This window comes from Salvelinus sp. IW2-2015, linkage group LG33 (assembly GCF_002910315.2).
Source record: "Salvelinus sp. IW2-2015 linkage group LG33, ASM291031v2, whole genome shotgun sequence".
NCBI lineage: Eukaryota > Metazoa > Chordata > Actinopteri > Salmoniformes > Salmonidae > Salvelinus > Salvelinus sp. IW2-2015.
In genome coordinates, this window is record NC_036872.1 from 27,811,215 (window position 1) to 27,830,243 (window position 19,029).

Genomic DNA, 19,029 nt, shown 5'->3' on the forward strand with positions numbered 1-19,029 from the left:
TCGAGCTTCTACTTCTAAAAATTCCAGAAACAAGTCTCTCACTGTTGCCGCTTGCTATAGACCTCCCTCTGCCCCCAGCTGTGCCCTCGATACCATATGTGAATTGATTGCGCCCCATCTATCTTCTGAGCTCGTGCTACTAGGTGACCTAAACTGGGACATGCTTAACACCCCCGGCCATCCAACAATCTAAGCTTGATGCCCTCAATCTCACACAAATTATCAATGAACCTACCAGGTACAACTCCAAATCCGTAAACACGGGGACCCTCATAGATGTCATCCTAACTAACTCGCCCTCCAAATACACCTCTGCTGTTTTCAATCAAGATCTCAGTGATCACTGCCTCATTGCCTGCATCCGTAATGGGTCAGCGACCAAACGACCACCCCTCATCACTGTCAAACGCTCCCTAAAACACTTCAGGAAGCAGGCCTTTCTAATCGACCTGGCCGGGGTATCCTGGAATGACATTGACATCCCGTCAATAGATGATGCCTGGCTATTCTTTAAAAGTGCCTTCCTCACCATCTTAAAAAAGCATGCCCCATTCCAAAAAAATTGAAATAGGAATATATATAGTTCTTGGTTCACTCCAGACCTGTCTGCCCTTGACCAGCACAAAAACATCCTGTGGCGTTCTGCATTAGCATCGAATAGCCCCCGTGATATGCAACTTTTCAGGGAAGTTAGGAACAAATATACACAGGCAGTTTGAAAAAGCTAGCCTTACCTTTCCTAACAGAAATATGCATCCTGTAGTACTAACTCAAAAAAGTTCTGGGACACTGTAAATTCCATGGAGAATAAGAGCACCTCCTCCCAGCTGCCKACTGCTCTGAGGCTAGGAAACACTGTCACCACCGATAAATCCACTATAATTGAGAATTTCAATAAGCATTTCTCTACGGCTGGCCATGCTTTCCACCTGGCTACCCCTACCCCGGTCAACTGCCCGGCACCCTCCACAGCAACCCGCCAAAGCCCCCACCATTTCTCCTTCACCCAAATCCAGACAGCTGATGTTCTGAAGTAGCTGCAAAATCTGGACCCCTACAAATCAGCCGGGCTAGACAATCTGAACCCTCTCTTTCTAAAATGATCTGCCAAAATTGTTGCAACCCCTATTACTAGCCTGTTCAACTTCTCTTTCGTATCGTCTGAGATTCCCAAAGATTGGAAAGCTGCCGCGGTCATCCCCCTCTTCAAAGTGGGTGACAATCTAGACCCAAACTGCTACAGACCTATATCTATCCTACCCTGTCTTTCTAATGTCTTCGAAAGCCAAGTTAACAAACAGATTACCGACCATTTCGAATCCCACCGTACCTTCTCCGCTATGCAATCTGGTTTCAGAGGTGGTCATGGGTGCACCTCAGCCACGCTCAAGGTCCTAAACGACATCATAACCGCCATCGATAAGAGACATTACTGCGCAGCCATATTCATCGACCTGGCCAAGGCTTTCGACTCTGTCAATCACCACATTCTTATTGGCAGACTCGACGGCCTTGGTTTCTCAAATGATTGCCTCGCCTGGTTTACCAACTACTTCTCTGATTGAGTTCAGTGTGTCAAATCGGAGGGCCTGTTGTCCGGACCTCTGGCAGTCTCTATGGGGGTGCCACAGGGTTCAATCCTCGGGCCGACTCTTCTCTGTATACATCAATGATGTTGCTCTTGCTGCTGGTGATTCTCTGATACACCTCTACGCAGACGACACCATTCTGTATACTTCTGGCCCCTCTTTGGACACTGTGTTAACTAACCTCCAGACGAGCTTCAATGCCATACAACTCTCCTTCCGTGGCCTCCAACTGCTCTTAAACGCAAGTAAAACTAAATGCATGCTATTCAACCGATCACTGCTCGCACCTGCTCGCCCGTCCAGCACTACTCTGGACGGCTCTGACTTAGAATACGTGGACAACTACAAATACCTAGGTGTCTGGTTAGACTGTAAACTCTCCTTCCAGACTCACATTGAGCATCTCCAATCCAAATTTAAATCTAGAATAGGCTTCCTATTTCGCAACAAAGCATCCTTCACTCATGCTGCCAAACATACCCTCGTAAAACTGACCATCCTACCGATCCTCGACTTCGGTGATGTCATCTATAAAATAGCCTCCAACACTCTACTCAACAAACCGGATGCAATCTATCACAGTGCCATCCGTTTTGTCACCAAAGCCCCATACACTACCCACCACTGCGACCTGTACGCTCTCGTTGGTTGGCCCTCGCTTCATACTCGTCGCCAAACCCAATGGCTACAGGTTATCTACAAGTCTGCTAGGTAAAGCCCCGCCTTATCTCAGCTCACTGGTAACCATAGCAGCACCCACTCGTAGCACGCGCTCCAGCAGGTATATCTCACTGGTCACCCCCAAAGCCAATTCCTCCTTTGGTCGTCTTTCCTTCCAGTACTCTGCTGCCAATGACTGGAACGAACTGCAAAAATCTCTGAAGCTGGAAACACTTATCTCCCTCACTAGCTTTAAGCACCAGCTGTCAGAGCAGCTCACAGATTACTGCACCTGTACATAGCCTATCTATAATTTAGCCCAAACAACTACCTCTTCCCCTACTGTATTTATTTATTTTGCTCCTTTGCACCCCATTATTTCTACTTTGCACATTCTTCCACTGCAAATCTACCATTCCAGTGTTTTACTTGCTATATTGTATTTACCTCGCCACCATGGCCTTTTTTTGCCTTTACCTCCCTTAGCTCACCTCATTTGCTCACATTGTATATAGACTTATTTTTCTACTGTATTATTGACTGTATGTTTTGTTTATTCCATGTGTAACTCTGTGTTGTTTTATGTGTCGAATTGCTATGCTTTATCTTGGCCAGGTCGCAGTTGCAAATGAGAACTTGTTTTCAACTAGCCTACCAAGTTAAATAAAGGTGAAAAAGAAAATGGGAAAACAAATGGGGTAGTCAGCTGCAATGCATTTCAAGTAACATATATGCCTTGTTAAAAGTGAATTTGTGGAATTTCTTCCCTTCTTAATGCGTTTGAGGCAATCAGTTGGGTTGTGACAAGGTAAGGGTGGTATACAGAAGATAGCCCTATTTGGTAAAAGACCAAGTCCATATTATGGCAAGAACAGCTCAAATAAGCAAAGAGAAACGACAGTCCATCATTACTTTAAGAAATGAAGGTCAGTCAATACGGAACATTTCAAGAACTTTGAACGTTTTCAAGTGCAGTAGCAAAAACCATCAAGCACTATGATGAAACTGGCTCTCATGAGGACCGCCACAGGAAAGGAAGACCCAGAGTTACCTATGCTAGAGAGGATAAGTTCATTAGAGTTACCAGCCTCAGAAATTGCAGCCCAAATAAATGCTTCAGAGTTCACGTAACAGARCGGTGGAAGAAGCCACACTTTAGCTTGATGACAGCTTTGCACACTCTTGGCATTCTCTCAACCAGCTTCATGAGGTAGTCACCTGGAATGCGTTTCAATTAACTGGTGTGCCTTGTTAAAAGTTAATTTGTGAAATTTCTTTCCTTTATGTCCTTTGGTCTGATGAGTCGAAATGTTAGCTTTTTGCTTCCAACCGTGGTGTCTTTGTGAGATGCAGAGAAGGTGAACGGATGATCTCCGCATGTGTGGTTCCCACCATGAAGCATGGAAGAGGAGGTGTGATGGTGCGGGGGTGCTTTGCTGGTGACACTGTCAGTGATTTATTTAGAATTCAAGGCACCCTTAACCAGCGTGGCTACCACAGCATTCTGCAGCGATACGCCATCCCATCTATCGTTTGTTTTTCAACAGAACAATGATCCAACACACCTCCAGGCTGTGTAAGGTCTATTTGACCAGTAAGGAGTGTTGGAGTGCTTCATCAGATGGCCTGGCCTCTATAATCACCCGACCTCAACCAAATTGAGATGGTTTGGGATGAGTTGGACCGCAAACTGAAGGAAAAGCAGACAACAAGCGCTCAGCATATGTGGGAACTCCTTCAAGACTGTTGYAAAAGCATTCCAGGTAAACCTGGTTGAGAGAATGCCAAGAGTGTACAAAGCTGTCATCAAGGCAAAGGGTGGCTACTTTGAAGAATCTCAAATATATTTTGATTTGTTGAACACTTTTTTGGTTACTACATGACTCCATATGTGTTATTTCATAGTTTATGTCCTCACTGTTATTACACATTGTAGAAAATAGTAAAAATAAAGAAAAACCCTTGAATGAGTAGGTGTGTCCAAACTTTTGACTGGTACTGTATATACATTTGCCTTCGGAAAGTATTCAGACCCCTTGACTTTTCCACATTTTATTACGTTACAGCCTTATTCTAAAATGGATTAAACAAACAAACTGTTCAGAGGAGACTGTGTGAATCAGGTCGAAATTGTTGCAAAGAAACCACTACTAAAGGACACCAATAAGAAGAAGAGACTTGCTTGGGCTAAGAAACACGAGCAATCGACATTAGACCGGTGGAAATCTGTCGTTTGGTCTGACGAGTCCAAATTTGAGAATTTTGGTTCCAACCGCCCTGTCTTTGTGAGACACAGAGTAGGTGAACGTTGATCGCCGCATGTGTGGTTCCCACCGTGAAGCATGGAGGAGGACGTATGATATGTGGGGGTGCTTTGCTAGTGACACTGTCAWTGATTTATTTAAAATTCAAGGCACACTTAACCAGCATGGCTACCACAGCATTCTGCAGCGATATGCCATCCCATCTGGTTTGCGCTTAGTTGCACAATCATTTGTTTTTCAACAGGACAATGACCCAACACACCTCCAGGCTGTGTAAAGGCTATTTGACCAAGATGGAGAGTGATGGAGTGCTGCATCAGATGACCTGACCTCCACAATCACCCAACCTGAACCCAATTGAGATGGTTTGGGATGATTTGGACCGTAAACAGAAGGAAAAGCAGCCAACAGGTGCGCAGCATATGTGGGAACTCCTTCAAGACTCTGTATGTAACGCCCGCTCGATGTCCGCGTACAACTCCCACACCACCGGTGCCATCAGGCAAGAAGCTGGAAGTATGGGAGTGTGATCTATGGACCTKCCATCTGTGTCATACATCCGGGATAGTGCGTCTGCCTTAGCATTCTGGGAACCTGGTCTGTAGGACAGGGTGAAAACAAAACGGGTAAAGAACATGGCCCACCTTGCCTGGTGAGGGTTCAGTCTCCTCGCCACCCGGATGTACTCCAGATTGCAGTGGTCAGTCCAGATGAGAAAAGGGTGTTTAGCTCCCTCAAGCCAATGTTTCCACGCTTTCAGAGCCTTGACAACAGCCAACAGCTCCGGGTCCCCCACATCATAGTTTCGCTCCGCCGGGCTGAGCTTCTTCGAAAAGAAAGCACAGGGGCGGAGCTTTGGTGACGTACCCGAGCACAGAGAGCACGGCTCCTATCCCAGCCTCGGACGCGTCCACCTCCACTTTGAACGCCAAAGATGGATCCGGATGAGCCAGCACGGGAGCCGAGGTAAACAGAGCCTTCAGGTGACCAAAAGCCCTGTCCGCCTCCGCCGACCACTGCAGTCGCACCGGTCCCCCCTTCAGCAGTGAGGTAATGGGAGCCGCTACCTGACCAAAGCCCCGGATAAACCTCCGGTAGTAGTTGGCAAACCCTAGAAACCGCTGCACTTCCTTTACCGTGGTGGGAGTCGGCCAATTACGCACGGCTGAAATGTGGTCACTCTCCATCTCCACCCCTGAAGTGGAAATGCGGTACCCTAGGAAGAAGACGGACTGTTGGAAGAACAGACATTTCTCAGCCTTGACGTACAGGTCATGCTCCAACAGTCGTCCAAGCACCCTGCGCACCAGGGACACGTGCTCGGCGCGTGTAGCGGAGTATATCAGAATGTCATCAATATACACCACTACACCCTGCAGGTCCCGGAAAATCTCGTCTACAAATGCCTGGAAGACTGATGGAGCATTCATCAACCCGTACGGCATGACGAGGTACTCATAGTGCCCTGAGGTGGTACTAAATGCCGTCTTTCACTCATCCCCCTCCCGGATACGCACCAGGTTGTAAGCGCTCCTGAGATCCAATTTTGTGAAGAAGCGCGCCCCGTGCATTGACTCTATCACACTGGCTATGAGAGGCAGCGGGTAGCTGTACCTCACAGTGATTTGGTTGATACCTTGATAGTCAATGCACGGGCACAGACCTCCATCCTTCTTCTTCACAAAAAAGAACCTTGAGGAGGCAGGTGAAGTGGACGGATTCGGAGACATATGTTTCCATAGCCACCGTRTCCTCCTGTGACAGGGGATACACATGATTCCTGGGAAGTGCTGCGTCTACCAGGAGATTTATCGCACAATCCCCCCGTGGATGGGGTGGTAATTGAGTCGCCTTCTTCTTACAGAAGGCGAGAGCCAAATCGGCATATTCTGAGGGGATGCGCACGGTGGAGACCTGGTCTGGACTTTCCACCGTAGTAGCACCGACGGAAACCCCTAAACACCTCCCCGAGCACTTTCATGACCACCCCTTGAGAGCCCTCTGTTGCCACGAAATAGTGGGGTCATGACAGGCCAACCAGGGTAGGCCCAGCACCARGGGAAACGCAGGAGAATCAATAAGGAAAATACTAATTCTCTCCCTATGACCCTCCTGCGTAACCATGCCCAGTAGAGCGGTGGCCTCCCTAATTAGCCCTGACCCTAATGGTCGACTATCTAGGGCGAGCACAGGGAAGGGCATATCCACAGGAACAATGGGGATCCCTAAACTACGGGCAAATGCTCTGTCAATAAAATTCCCAGCTACGCCTGAATCTACGAGCGCCTTATGCTGGGAATGCGGGGAAAACTCAGGAAAATGTATAAACAAAAACATGTGAGCAACAGGAGGCTCTGAGTGAGCCTGGTGCCGACTCACCTGGGGTGACACGAGAGTGCCCTGCCTGCTGTCTCGACTCCCAGAAGAACCTCCCCAGTACCGACCAGCAGTGTGCCCTCTGCGGCCACAGATGGTACAGGGAACGGCCCCTCCTCCGGTCGCCCAAAGCGCAGCACCTCCCAGCTCCATGGGCATCGGAGCGGTGGTGCTGGGGGATGGAACTGAGAGGCCCCGATCCGGACGTCCGCGGGTAGCCAGCAGGTTATCCAGCCGGATGGACAGGTCCACCAGCTGGTCAAACGTAAGAGTGGTGTCCCTGCAGGCCAACTCCCGTCCTTGTGCAGATTGCACCGGTAGTGATCGATCAGGGCCCTTTTGTTCCATCCCGCGCTGGCGGCCAGGATCCGGAAGTCCAAGGCGAACTCCTGTGTGCTCCTCGTCCCCTGCCTCAAGTGGAACAGACGTTCACCCGCCGGTCGAAAACTGCCCGAAAGCGGTAGGTGAACTCCGCGTAATTGTCCAACACCGCTTCTCCTTCCCCCCATACGGCGTTGGCCCCTCCAGGGCTTTCCCTGAGAGACAGGAGACGAGGGCGGACACGCTCTCAAGTCCCGAAGGAGCCGGGTGGATGGTCGCCAGGTAGAGTTCCAGCTGGAGTAGGAACCCCTGGCATCCGGCAGCTGTCCCATCATACTCKCTTCGGGAGCGMGAGCCGAAACCCACTGGGACCGGGTGAAGGAGGGGTGAACTGTGGTGCCTGTTGTAGTGGTGCCAGTGGAGGCGCTGGCAGAACTCCTCCTCTCTCCCATCGGTCCATCGTCTGCAGCACGCGATCGATGGCGGTGCCGAGACGTTGCAACATGGTCGCATGCTGCTGGACGCGCTCCTCGACCGCCAAAGGGGGGTTGTCTGCACTCCTACTGACTCCATTTTCTGGTGCGTGATTCTGTAAGGATCTGGGTGTATMTTGATTTGTTTAAKAWMWTTTTGGTTACTACATGATTCCATGTGTTATTTCATTGTTTTGATGTCTTCACTATTATTCTACAATGTAGAAAATAGTCAAATAAAGAAAAACCCTTGCATGAGTAGGTGTGTCCAAACTTTTAACTGGTACTGTATGTATAAGCCATTTCCTACTTGGTCTTGTAATTTTAACTGGCACTTGAGATGTAAGGGTCAACTCCATTGTAATTTCCCTCATCCACTGTGTAATTTAGTTAAGTCTATTCTAGGAGAATTGCTCTGAGTAGTCATGCTCTCAGGGAGGTGTAGAGTGTTGTCAAGTTGAGTTGGAATTCATTCAAATGAACCCCGACAATGTCCATAGCATTTCATTTTTAATGTCCTGAAACGACTGGAGCTGAAGTGCATTTGAGTCTTGCCTCTTTGGAATCCGAGTGGAAGTCTACTTCCTCACTCGTCTTTAATATATAAAGGGTAAAAAATTCCAAACAGTACCTTATATGACTCATGCTCCGAGTGCTGTGAAACTCAGGGAGGTGTAGATTGTTTGAGTATCAAGTTGAGTTGGAATTTATTCAAATAAAACTTGACAATGTGCAATAGCGTTTCATTTTTTGAGTCATGACCACATAGGCAAATTACAGTTGGCCCAGAACAGAGCAGCACGACTGGCCCTTAAATGTACACGTAATGCTTATATCAAGAACATGCATGTCAATCTCTCCTGGCTCAAAGTAGAGGAGAGATTGACATGTTGAAAGCACTGTTCAAACAGCTAACACACAGCTCAGACACCCATGCATACCCCACAAAACATGCCACCCGGGGTCTTTTCACAGTTCCCAAGTCCAGAACAGAGGCTAGGAAACGCATGGAACTCTCCTCCACCTCAGGTAACTCAAGCTAGCAGTAAAATCAGTTTTTTTTTTAAAAACAGCTAAAACAACACCTCACGGAACCACACGCACACAAATTATAAACCAAAAACTGTTTTAAGTGAGAAGTAGGCATTGCTCTGAAGCCGAAAAATTAAGGAAATTCACGAGCACTACAATGCCTACTTCACCCATGCTCTATCACACAGCTTTGACCTACTACAGTAGCTATGTTGGTCTATTGTACTTCAAACAATGTGTAGGCAGGATTGCTTAGGATTCAAACCTTCTCAAATAGCCTAACTCATACGCTTAGAGAAGGTGCTCCCACAATAATGTGATTTGTAATGCATATAAGGTAAAGTACTCGATTCTTCACACACCACACTAAGACATTATCCCATTCCACTTATACACAATGTCTGCCATCTGCCCAGTACAGATGAAACTGGGATTCATCCTTGAAAAGCACACTTCTCCAGCTCCCCTTTGGCCATCGAAGGTGAGCATTTGCCCACTGAAGTCGGTTACGACACCGAACTGCAGTCAGGTCAAGACCCTGGTGAGGATGATGAGCATGCAAATAAGCTTCCCTGAGACGTTTCTGGCAGTTTGTGCAGGAATTCTTCGGTTGTGCAAACCTACAGTTTCATCAGCTGTCCGGTTGGCTGGTCTCAGATGATCACGCTGGTGAAGAAGCAGGATGTGGAGGTCCTGGGCTGGCGTGGTTACATGTTACAAAGGAGAAATGCTCACTAATAGGGATGTAAACGAATTTGTGCACAAAATTTGAGAGAAATAAGCTTTTTGTGCATATGGAACATTTCTGGGATCTTGTATTTCAGCTCATGAAACCTGGGACCAACATTTAACATGTTGCATTTATATTTTTATTCAGTGTATATATTTCATAATCACATCCTTTTTTGGTTAGTAGGTGTGCAACATAACAGGTGGTGGTGTGTTGGACACAGTCCCTCAGATAAAGGTCTATAGAACCTGTCTGCATTCCTGATTTCTGTAACCATTAGCTAATCTGTGTAATATTGACATAAGCTCAAAACCACTTGTTTTGCAAACATGGGTCCTGTTTAAACAATTGCTGTGCTAATCAATGGACAGTTCATTACCTGTCAAAGGAATATGTAGATTAAAGTTATGTTTGTATTTCTATTTATTTTTGCAGTAAAGATGACACTACAATAAAACACATTTAGGCCTACAATAGGGGCTAAATCTAAAAATACATACAGACTAATGATAAATATTAGGGGTGTACCGATCTCATCATACTCGTATTGGTAATTGTATACGTTTTATCACACTTGATACTGGTAATTGGATTTACTCGTGAACGGAAAATTTGGAAGTGCACTTTAAATGCCGGTGAAGCCTCAAGTGTGCATTACTGCAAAATCACTCAGAGTGCATCGTTTAGTTCCTTCACACACACACACACACACACGTTGTTAAACGACCCTGACAGATGAAAATGCACGATTTACTTACCTATTCAATTTCTCAACAAAGGAGGCTAATAAATAGTCTAATGCATGGCTGGCTACTACTGCCTGCAATTATTCCAGACAGATTTAGATGAAGGTAGGCTAATTCACTTGCCCCATATATTGTTTCACTTTTGAGAGGAGCAAAACTTCTCTCCCGAAACTTATGCCAACACATTTGCACAATCAAAATAAACCATCTACATTTGTAATTTTATTTTCTAATTATCTGTCACTCAGTAAACATGACTGGGCAAGAAGAAATAATAATAGCAAGAAAGCATGGGGATCGCAACATAACGACAGTAGTCGTCAGCAATGGAATACTTATACGGACAGACAAAGTAGGCATACTAAACAACACCAAGTAGACAGACAAAAACAACCATATGGCCTCAGAAAAGTCGACAGGAAAAAACWAAAATTAACAACAATGACTAGCTACGGATTAGGATTCACTCATGATGTTTGGAGAACGGGAAACTTAACAGAGCCACACGGGTCTGTCTGGAGAAATGAGAGCAGAGGGAGAGCAGCTTGTTCAACTGATATCCCGCCTGTTTCTTTACAGACAGAAGAACTAGCCAATAGTTGTCATAATCGTATTCAGAAAATTCTCCATCCCCATTAGATACTCATTTTGTCCGAGTACTCGGCACACCCCTAATAGATATACATTATTTTAATAGCAGAACACTGTAAAGTCCATTATTCCTCTGAAGAGTATTAATTAGGGTGTTTGAGAAGGTTTGAATCCTAAGCAACCTGCCTACACATTGTTTGAAGCACAATAGACAAACATCGCTACTTTAGTAGGTCAAAGCTGTGTGCTAGAAAACCTTGGTAGTTCATGGGTGATGTAGGCATTGTGGTTCTCCTGAATTTCCTTTCTTTTTTTGCCTTCTGACCAATGCCTACTTCTCACTTAAAACAGTTTTTTGTTTCTAATTTCCATGGTTTTTACACTGGCAGGTGATTATACAAAATTATAATACAACATCACAACCTCTTCCTTGACTACTGTCACATTAGGTGGCTCGGAGAGCGAGGAATGAATTGGGGCAATTCATTGCGCCTGCAGAGGTGCTGCTGCTCCCCCTGACATCATAGTCATTCACCTCAGTGAAAACGACTTGGGACACACAAAGGTGACAGCCCTGGTGCGTCAGGTGCGAGCTGATTTGGAGGTAGTCATCCAAATGTTCCCCGGGACAATGGTGTTCTACTCTGGCATCGCGCAGAAGAGGAGTTGGATGTTCTAGTGGGAGGAGGACTTCAATAAGCGCATAGAGATGGCCCGGCGCTATGTCAACCAGCTTGTGTTTGCATTTCTCCGTGACAGGCGCATGCCCACAATCCYCCCCTCTGTAATAAAGCAGTTCCCCTGGGTAGTAACATAGGTATGGCGTGCATCGCACGGAGGGTAACAACCTCCTCTTTGAGAGTCAGAGCTGGCTCTCCTCCGTTCTAGCAAGACGCACACAGTAGTACACACCACCACACTCACTGCCATTTGCCTGCCACTCCACAAACCCAGAGGCTCTTTTAAGAGCCACCTAATAAATTAAAATAAGTGTGTGTATCTCAGGAAGGGGCTGTCAAAACTATAAACTAAACTAATGGTCAAAATGTATCCTACAGAAGGCGAACCCACAATCTTCAGATCCACAGACGGTATCTCTAACCATTACACTACAAACTCTGTTCTACAAACATTCACAGACCATTTAAATTCTCGATGCGTTTGTTTCAAAATAATTTTGTTCATTCATTCAGTACTGATTGAACATTTATTTATGTTGCTTGGTTAAAATACAATAGTCTAAAAAAGCAATTCACGTTTGCCTGTAAAAACACACAATCCAACTCATTAATGACAAAATGGCGCCGGAAGAAATGGCAGCAGTTTTATGGGTGCCCAACCAATTGTGCCATTATGTGTTTTTTCACGTTATTTGCAATCATTGGACAATAAACTAGACGAGGTACGATCACGAATATCCTACCAACGGGACATCAAAAACTGTAATATTCTATGTTTCACGGAATCGTGGCTTAATGACGACATGGATATTCAGCTAGCGGGATATACGTTGCACCGGCAAGATAGAACAGCACACTCCGGTAAGACGAGGGGGGGCGATCTGTGCATATTTGTAAACACCYGCTGGTGCACGAAATCTAAGGAAGTCTCTAGATTTTGCTCGCCTGAAGTAGAGTATATTGTGATAAATTGCAGGCCACACTACTTGCCTAGAGAGATTTCAGCTATACTTTTCGTGGCTGTTTATTTACCACCACAGACAGATGCTGGCACGAAGACCGCACTCAGTCAGCTGTATAAGGAAATAAGCAAACAGGAAACCACTCACCCAGAGGCGGCGCTCCTAGTGGCCGGAGACTTTAACGCAGGGAAACTTAAATCAGTTCTACAAAATTTCCATCAACATGTTAAATGTGCAACCAGAGTGAAAAAAAATTCTAGATCACTTGTACTCCACACAGAGATGCGTACAAAGCTCTCCCTCGCCCTCTATTTGGCAAATCTGACCACAACTCTATCCTCCTGATTCCTGCTTACAAGCAAAAATTAAAGCAAAAAGCACCAGTGACTCAGTCTATAAAAAAGTGGTCAGATGAATCAGATGCTAAACTACAGGACTGTTTTGCTATCACAGACTGGAACATGTTCCGGGATTCTTCCGATGGCATTGAGGAGTACATCACATCAGTCACTGGCTTTATCAATAAGTGCATCGAGGACGTCGTCCCCACAGTGACTGTACGTACATACCCCAACCAGAAGCCATGGATTACAGGCAACATTCGCATTGAGCTAAAGGGTAGAGCTGCTGCTTCAAGGTGCGGGACTCTAACCCGGAAGCTTACAAGAAATCCTGCTATGCCCTGCGACGAACAATCAAACAGGCAAAGCGTCAATACAGGGCTAAGATTGAATCATACTACACCGGCTCCGACGCTCGTCTTATGTGGCAGGGCTTGAAAACTATTATAGACTACAAAGGGAAGCACAGCCGCGAGCTGCCCAGTGACACGAGCCTACCAGACGAGCTAAATCACTTCTATGCTTGCTTCGAGGCAAGCAACACTGAGGCATGCATGAGAGCATCAGCTGTTACGGACGACTGTGTGATCARGCTCTCCATAGCCGACGTGAGTAATACCTTTAAACAGGTCAATATACACAAGGCTGCGAGGCCAGACGGATTACCAGGACGTGTGCTGACCAACTGGCAGGTGTCTTCACTGACATTTTCAACATGTCCCTGATTGKGTCTGTAATACCAACATGTTTCAAGCAGACCATCATAGTCCCTGTGCCCAAGAACACAAAGGCAACCTGCCTAAATGACTACAGACCCGTAGCACTCACGTCCGTAGCCATGAAGTGCTTTGAAAGGTTGGTAATGGCTCACATCCACACCATTATCTCAGAAACCCTAGACCCACTCCAATTTGCATACCGCCCAAACAGATCCACAGATGATGCAATCTCTATTGCACTCCACACTGCCCTTTCRCACCTGGACAAAAGGAACACTTATGTGAGAATGCTATTCATTGACTACAATGACTTCATTGACTTCATTGACTACGATCCTGGGACTAAACACCTCCCTCTGCAACTGGATCCTGGACTTCCTGACGGGCCGCTCCCAGGTGGTGAGGGTAGGTAGCAACACATCTGCCACGCTGATCCTCAACACTGGAGCTCCCCAGGGGTGCGTGCTCAGTCCCCTCCTGTACTCCCTGTTCACTATGACGCATGGCCAGGCACGACTCCAACCATCATTAAGTTAGCAGACGACACAACAGTGGTAGGCCTGTACCCGCCACGACGAGAAGCCTATAGGAGGAGGTCAGAGACTGGCCGGGTGGTGCCAGATAACAACCTATCCCTCAACTGTAACCAAGACTAAGGAGTTGATTGTGGACTACAGAAAAGGAGGACTGAGCACACCACCCATTTCTCATCGACGGGTCTGTAGTGTACCAGGTTGGAGAAGCTTCAGTTCCTTGGTGTCCACATCAACAACAAACTAGATCTCACAACCACAGACAGTCGTGAAGAGGCACGACAAAGCATATTCCCCATCCAGGAACTAAAAAGATTTGGCATGGTCCTGAGATCCTCAAAAGGTTCTACAGCTGCAACATCGAGAGCATCCTGACTGGTTGCATCAACTGCCTGGTACAGGCAAATTGCATTGCCTCTGACCACAAGGCACTTACAGAGGGTAGTGCGTATGGCCCAGTACATCACTAGGGGCTAAGCTGCTGACCACCAGGACATCTACACCAGGCGTGTCAGAGAAGGCCCTAAAAATTGTCAAGACCCCGCCACCCAGTCATAGAATGTTCTCTCTTACACCGCAGGGCAAGCGTACCGGCGTGCCAAGTCTAGGACAAAAAGGCTTCTCAACATTTTACCCCCAAGCCGACCTATTTGCATTGTGGCCCCGCCCAACCCCTCTTTTTACGCTTGCCTGTACTCTCTGTTTATTTCTATATGCATTATCCTTTACACTATAGCATTCATGTACATACTACCTCAAATTCCCATCAGGCCTCAAACCATCACGGTCACCTAATAATCCCCAGTTTATAATTGGCTCATTCATCCCCTCCTCTCCCCTGTAACTATCCCAGGTCGTTGCTGGTAAATAAGAACGTGTTCTCAGTCAACTTACCGGTAAAAAACGAATAAATAAATAAATAAATAAAAAAGTGGCGAACACCAGTGCTCCCGCACATTTGGCTAACCGGGCTATCTGCATTGTGTCCACCCACCACCAAACACCTCTTTTACGCTACTGCTACTCTCTGTTCATCATATATGCATAGTCACTTTAACCATATCTACATTTACATACTACCTCAATCAGCTTGACTAACCGGTGTCTGTATGTAGCCTCGCTACTTTTATAGCCTCGCTACTGTATATAGCCTGTCTTTTACTGTTGTTTTATTTCTTTACCTACCTATTGTTCACCTAATACCTTTTTTGCACTATTGGTTATAGTCTGTAAGTAAGTATTTCACTGTAAGGTCTACACCTGTTGTATTCGGCGCACGTGACAAATAAACTTTGATTTGATTACTACACGTGCTTAATTACGTCACTTTTGTTTTGAGCCYACTTAGCTGACGGACAGAGCGGGGCACCTGGATCACGCCCGGGAGGCAGCCCAGTTCCAAATCAAATGCAATCAACTTTCAACCAGTACAAAACAGGCCTACACGGGTACACGGGCGAGGTAAATTGAACCCCCTCAATGATTCTGATGTTGTTTTACCTGGGTGCACTGTGGTCAGCACCCGCACCCCCTGACTACTTTTTACTTGTGGATGGCGACTTCTGGGAACACACTGAAAAGAAACTTGACACTGTGTTAATCAGTCAGCACAAATTTGGATTATAATAATGACAAGAAGGCAGGACTGCCGGAACTGGAATTTATTCTACTGTACATGTTTGAAACAGCGATGCTGTCAGTCGAGTCCGGTAAATTGTCTGATGCTAACATGCATTTGCACACTTGCAGTGCAAAACTAAACTGASGCTGTTTACATGRGTGTTTGGGGTTCCACCATTTACTATATGCGGTTCATAACTAGCTTACTGTTTCTTAACAAAGCGATTTGTTTTCTCGGCTATGGTTTGTGTTGTGGCTTTGGTTGTTTTTAGTCGAGGAAATCTAGCTTAGTTAACTGCAGTGTTTGTCCTGTCTGAAATCTGGCTCCCTTGTCTTACCATAGCTTGGTCTATGGAGTAGCCTACCTAGCTAGTTTTGCAGTGTCCATTACATGCAAGTTAACTAGCTAGCAGTTTCCCAAAGTTTGGCGTATTTAGCTAGCTAGCGGTTTAATAATCTTTCATGTGGATATTTTTTCTTAAATTCCTACCCGCAAAAGGACCAACCGCATAGATAACTGGAAGAGTAAGTTTAAATTACATTTTATTCAACAATCTGGAATGTAGAGCTAGTGAGAGGAAATTTTCCAAACAATGTATGACAATGTCTCAGACTATGTAACCAGGGGTATCACAGAGAAGTAGCAATGTCCACAAGAGGGGAGAGGAGGAAAATGGTAGCACTTAATTTAACCTCTATGGGACGGGTGTTGCTAACGTGTGCTAAAGTGACTAGAATGACGTTTTATACAACAGCCAACTTTCCAGGACATAGACATGTCTTATATAGGCGTAAAGCTTAAATTCTTGTTAATCTAARTGCATTGTCCAATTAACAGTAGCTATTACAGTGAAAAAATACCATGCTATTGTTTGAGGAGAGTGCAGAACAACAAAAAACGTTTACCACGGCAACTGGTTTGATACATTCACCTCTGAAGGTAAATAGTGTACTTACATTCAGTAATCTTGCTCTGATTTGTCATCCTGAAGGTCCCAGAGATAAAAATGTAGCATAGTTTTGTTTGATAAAATCTATTTTTTATGTTCAAATGTAGGAACTGGGGATAGTGTTTGACCCCACTGCTATCTCTGGCTCCACACCTACCCRGCCATCTACATGTGTGAAAGTTAGTGTATAAGCTAATAATCTATTATGTATGACATTCCTGAGAGTGTGTAAACTGAAATGTTTTATTACCATAGTATTTTTGTATGTTCTCTATAGTTATGTACTTGAAAATGTATCAATTGACCAATTCGCCACACTTTGGGCAAACTCCTGGCAGACTTGATACAAAATATTGATCAGTCAATTAATTTCTCATGGAATCAGTCTGAAACTTTGCGACCCACACTGCTGTCATCTGGGGCACAAAATCTAATTACACGTTCTCTATCTGAATGACGCTTTCTCTTGCATTTCAAAGGATGATTAAAAAAAAGAAATGCTGTTTGTTGGTTTCCATATTTTATGTTTCAATTATCCTACATTCATTTTTATTTCCACAAACTTCAAAGTTTTCTTTAAATGGTATCAAGAATATGTGCAATCATTATGCTTCAGTTCACTAGGGGTCATGCATAGGAGCCTGGCTGTACAAATGTTTGAATGTATTATAATAATTGATTATGCTTATGTTGTATTAATAGAAGGGGAGGGGTTATAAGACCCCTCCCTCCTTACATTTATAGGGTCCTAGACTACAGATTAACAATATATATACATTATGAGGTTTAATATTGTTCCACAGTACTTTTCTAGGCTCTCTGCCTCTTATGAAGAAACTGTCTGAGAAATGTGTGACTGTGAAGACAGAACTCTGCAGGGGAGTGTAAGAGATAAGAGATTAGTTAGACATTTCACTATAAATAAACTTGGACATTTACTGCTATGCTTTTAGATAGCTATATAAACAAGAGTTTAAGTGTTGAGTAGGCATGGTTTGGGGTAGGCATGGTTTGGGACTCATTTCACCTCATGAGTAAAAGATAATGATGTTGGCAGTGCCATCACTAGGGCTAGACTTCGGGTTTAATAAAATAACATGGGACCTTTTCTTGGATGCAGAACTTACTTGGAATCATGCGTTATGTTCCTGTTGTCAACGTAGCCTGGCATAGAAAATGTGCTCACTCGTCAGGACACTGTTGTTCAGAGGAGCTAGCCAACAACAGAAGCAACACAATCTCTTCAAACTGAAGCTGGAAAGACTGCAAATTAGCTGTGTTCTGTTTTACCTTTTTTCAATTGACATTTTCTTGTATACAGTTGAAGTCGAGGTTTAAATACACTTAGGTTGGAGTCATTAAAACTCGTTTTTCAACCACTCCTCAAATTTCTTGTTAACGAAACTATAGTTTTGGCAAGTCGGTTAGGACAATACTTTGTGCATGACGCAAGTCATTTTTCAACAATTGTTTACCCACAGATTGTATGTTCACTTCTAATTCACTGGTATACAATTCCAGTGGGTCAGAAATGTAACATACCTAAGATGACTGTGCCTTTAACAGCTTGGAAAAGGTCTAGAAATTATGTCATGGCTTTAGAAGGTTCTGATAGGCTATTGACTTATTTTAGTCAATTGGAGGTGTACCTGTGGATGTATTTCAAGGCCTACCTTCAAACTCAGTGCCTCTTTGCTTGACATGGGAAAATCAAAAGAATCAGCCAAGACCTCAGAAAAAAAAATGTTGACCTCCACAGTCTGGTTCATCCTTGGGCAATTTCCAAATGCCTGATGGTACCACGTTCATCTGTACAAACAACAGATACAAGTATAAACACATGGACCACGCAGCCATCATACCGCTCAGAAGGAGACGCGTTCTGTCTCCTAGAGATGAACGTACTTTGTGCAAAAGTGCAAATCAATCCAGAACAACAGCTGGAGGAAACAGGTCAAAACTATATATATCCACAGTAAAACGAGTCCCTATATCAAACATAACTGAAGGGCACTCAGCAAGGAAGAGCCACTGCTCCAAAACACCATAAAAAATCCAGACTACAGTTTGCAACTGCACATGGGACAAAGATCGTACTTTTAGAGAAATGTCCTCTGGTCTGATGAAACAAAAATAGAACCGTTTGGCCATAATGACCATCATTATGTTTGGAGGAAAAAGAGGGACGCTTGCAGCGAAAACACCATCCAACCGTGAAGCACGGGGGTGGCAGCATAATTTTGTGGGGGTGCTTGCTGCAGGAGGGACTGGTGCACTTTCACAAAAATAGATGGCACATGAGCAGGAAATTACGTCAATATATTGAGCAACATTCCAAAGACATCAGTCAGAAGTTAAAAGCTTGGCGCAAATGGGTCTTCAAATGGACAATGACCCCAGCATACTTCAAAGTTGTGGCAAAATGGGGCTTAAGCGTCAACA

The 19,029-nt window shown here is 45.0% G+C and overlaps 1 protein-coding gene across 1 annotated transcript in view; it reads right to left on the reverse strand.

Moving 5' to 3' along the window:
• The window catches only part of LOC111957358 (hexokinase-2-like), a 106,100-nt gene that overhangs the window by 14,912 nt on the left and 72,159 nt on the right, over positions 1 to 19,029 (reverse strand). Inside the window, exons 8-9 of the mRNA XM_023978129.2 lie at positions 7,380 to 7,673; positions 6,893 to 7,036 (exon numbers count right to left, since the gene is read on the reverse strand). Coding sequence (XP_023833897.2) covers positions 6,893 to 7,036; positions 7,380 to 7,673 — 438 coding nt within the window. The remainder of the gene's footprint in view (positions 1 to 6,892; positions 7,037 to 7,379; positions 7,674 to 19,029) is intronic.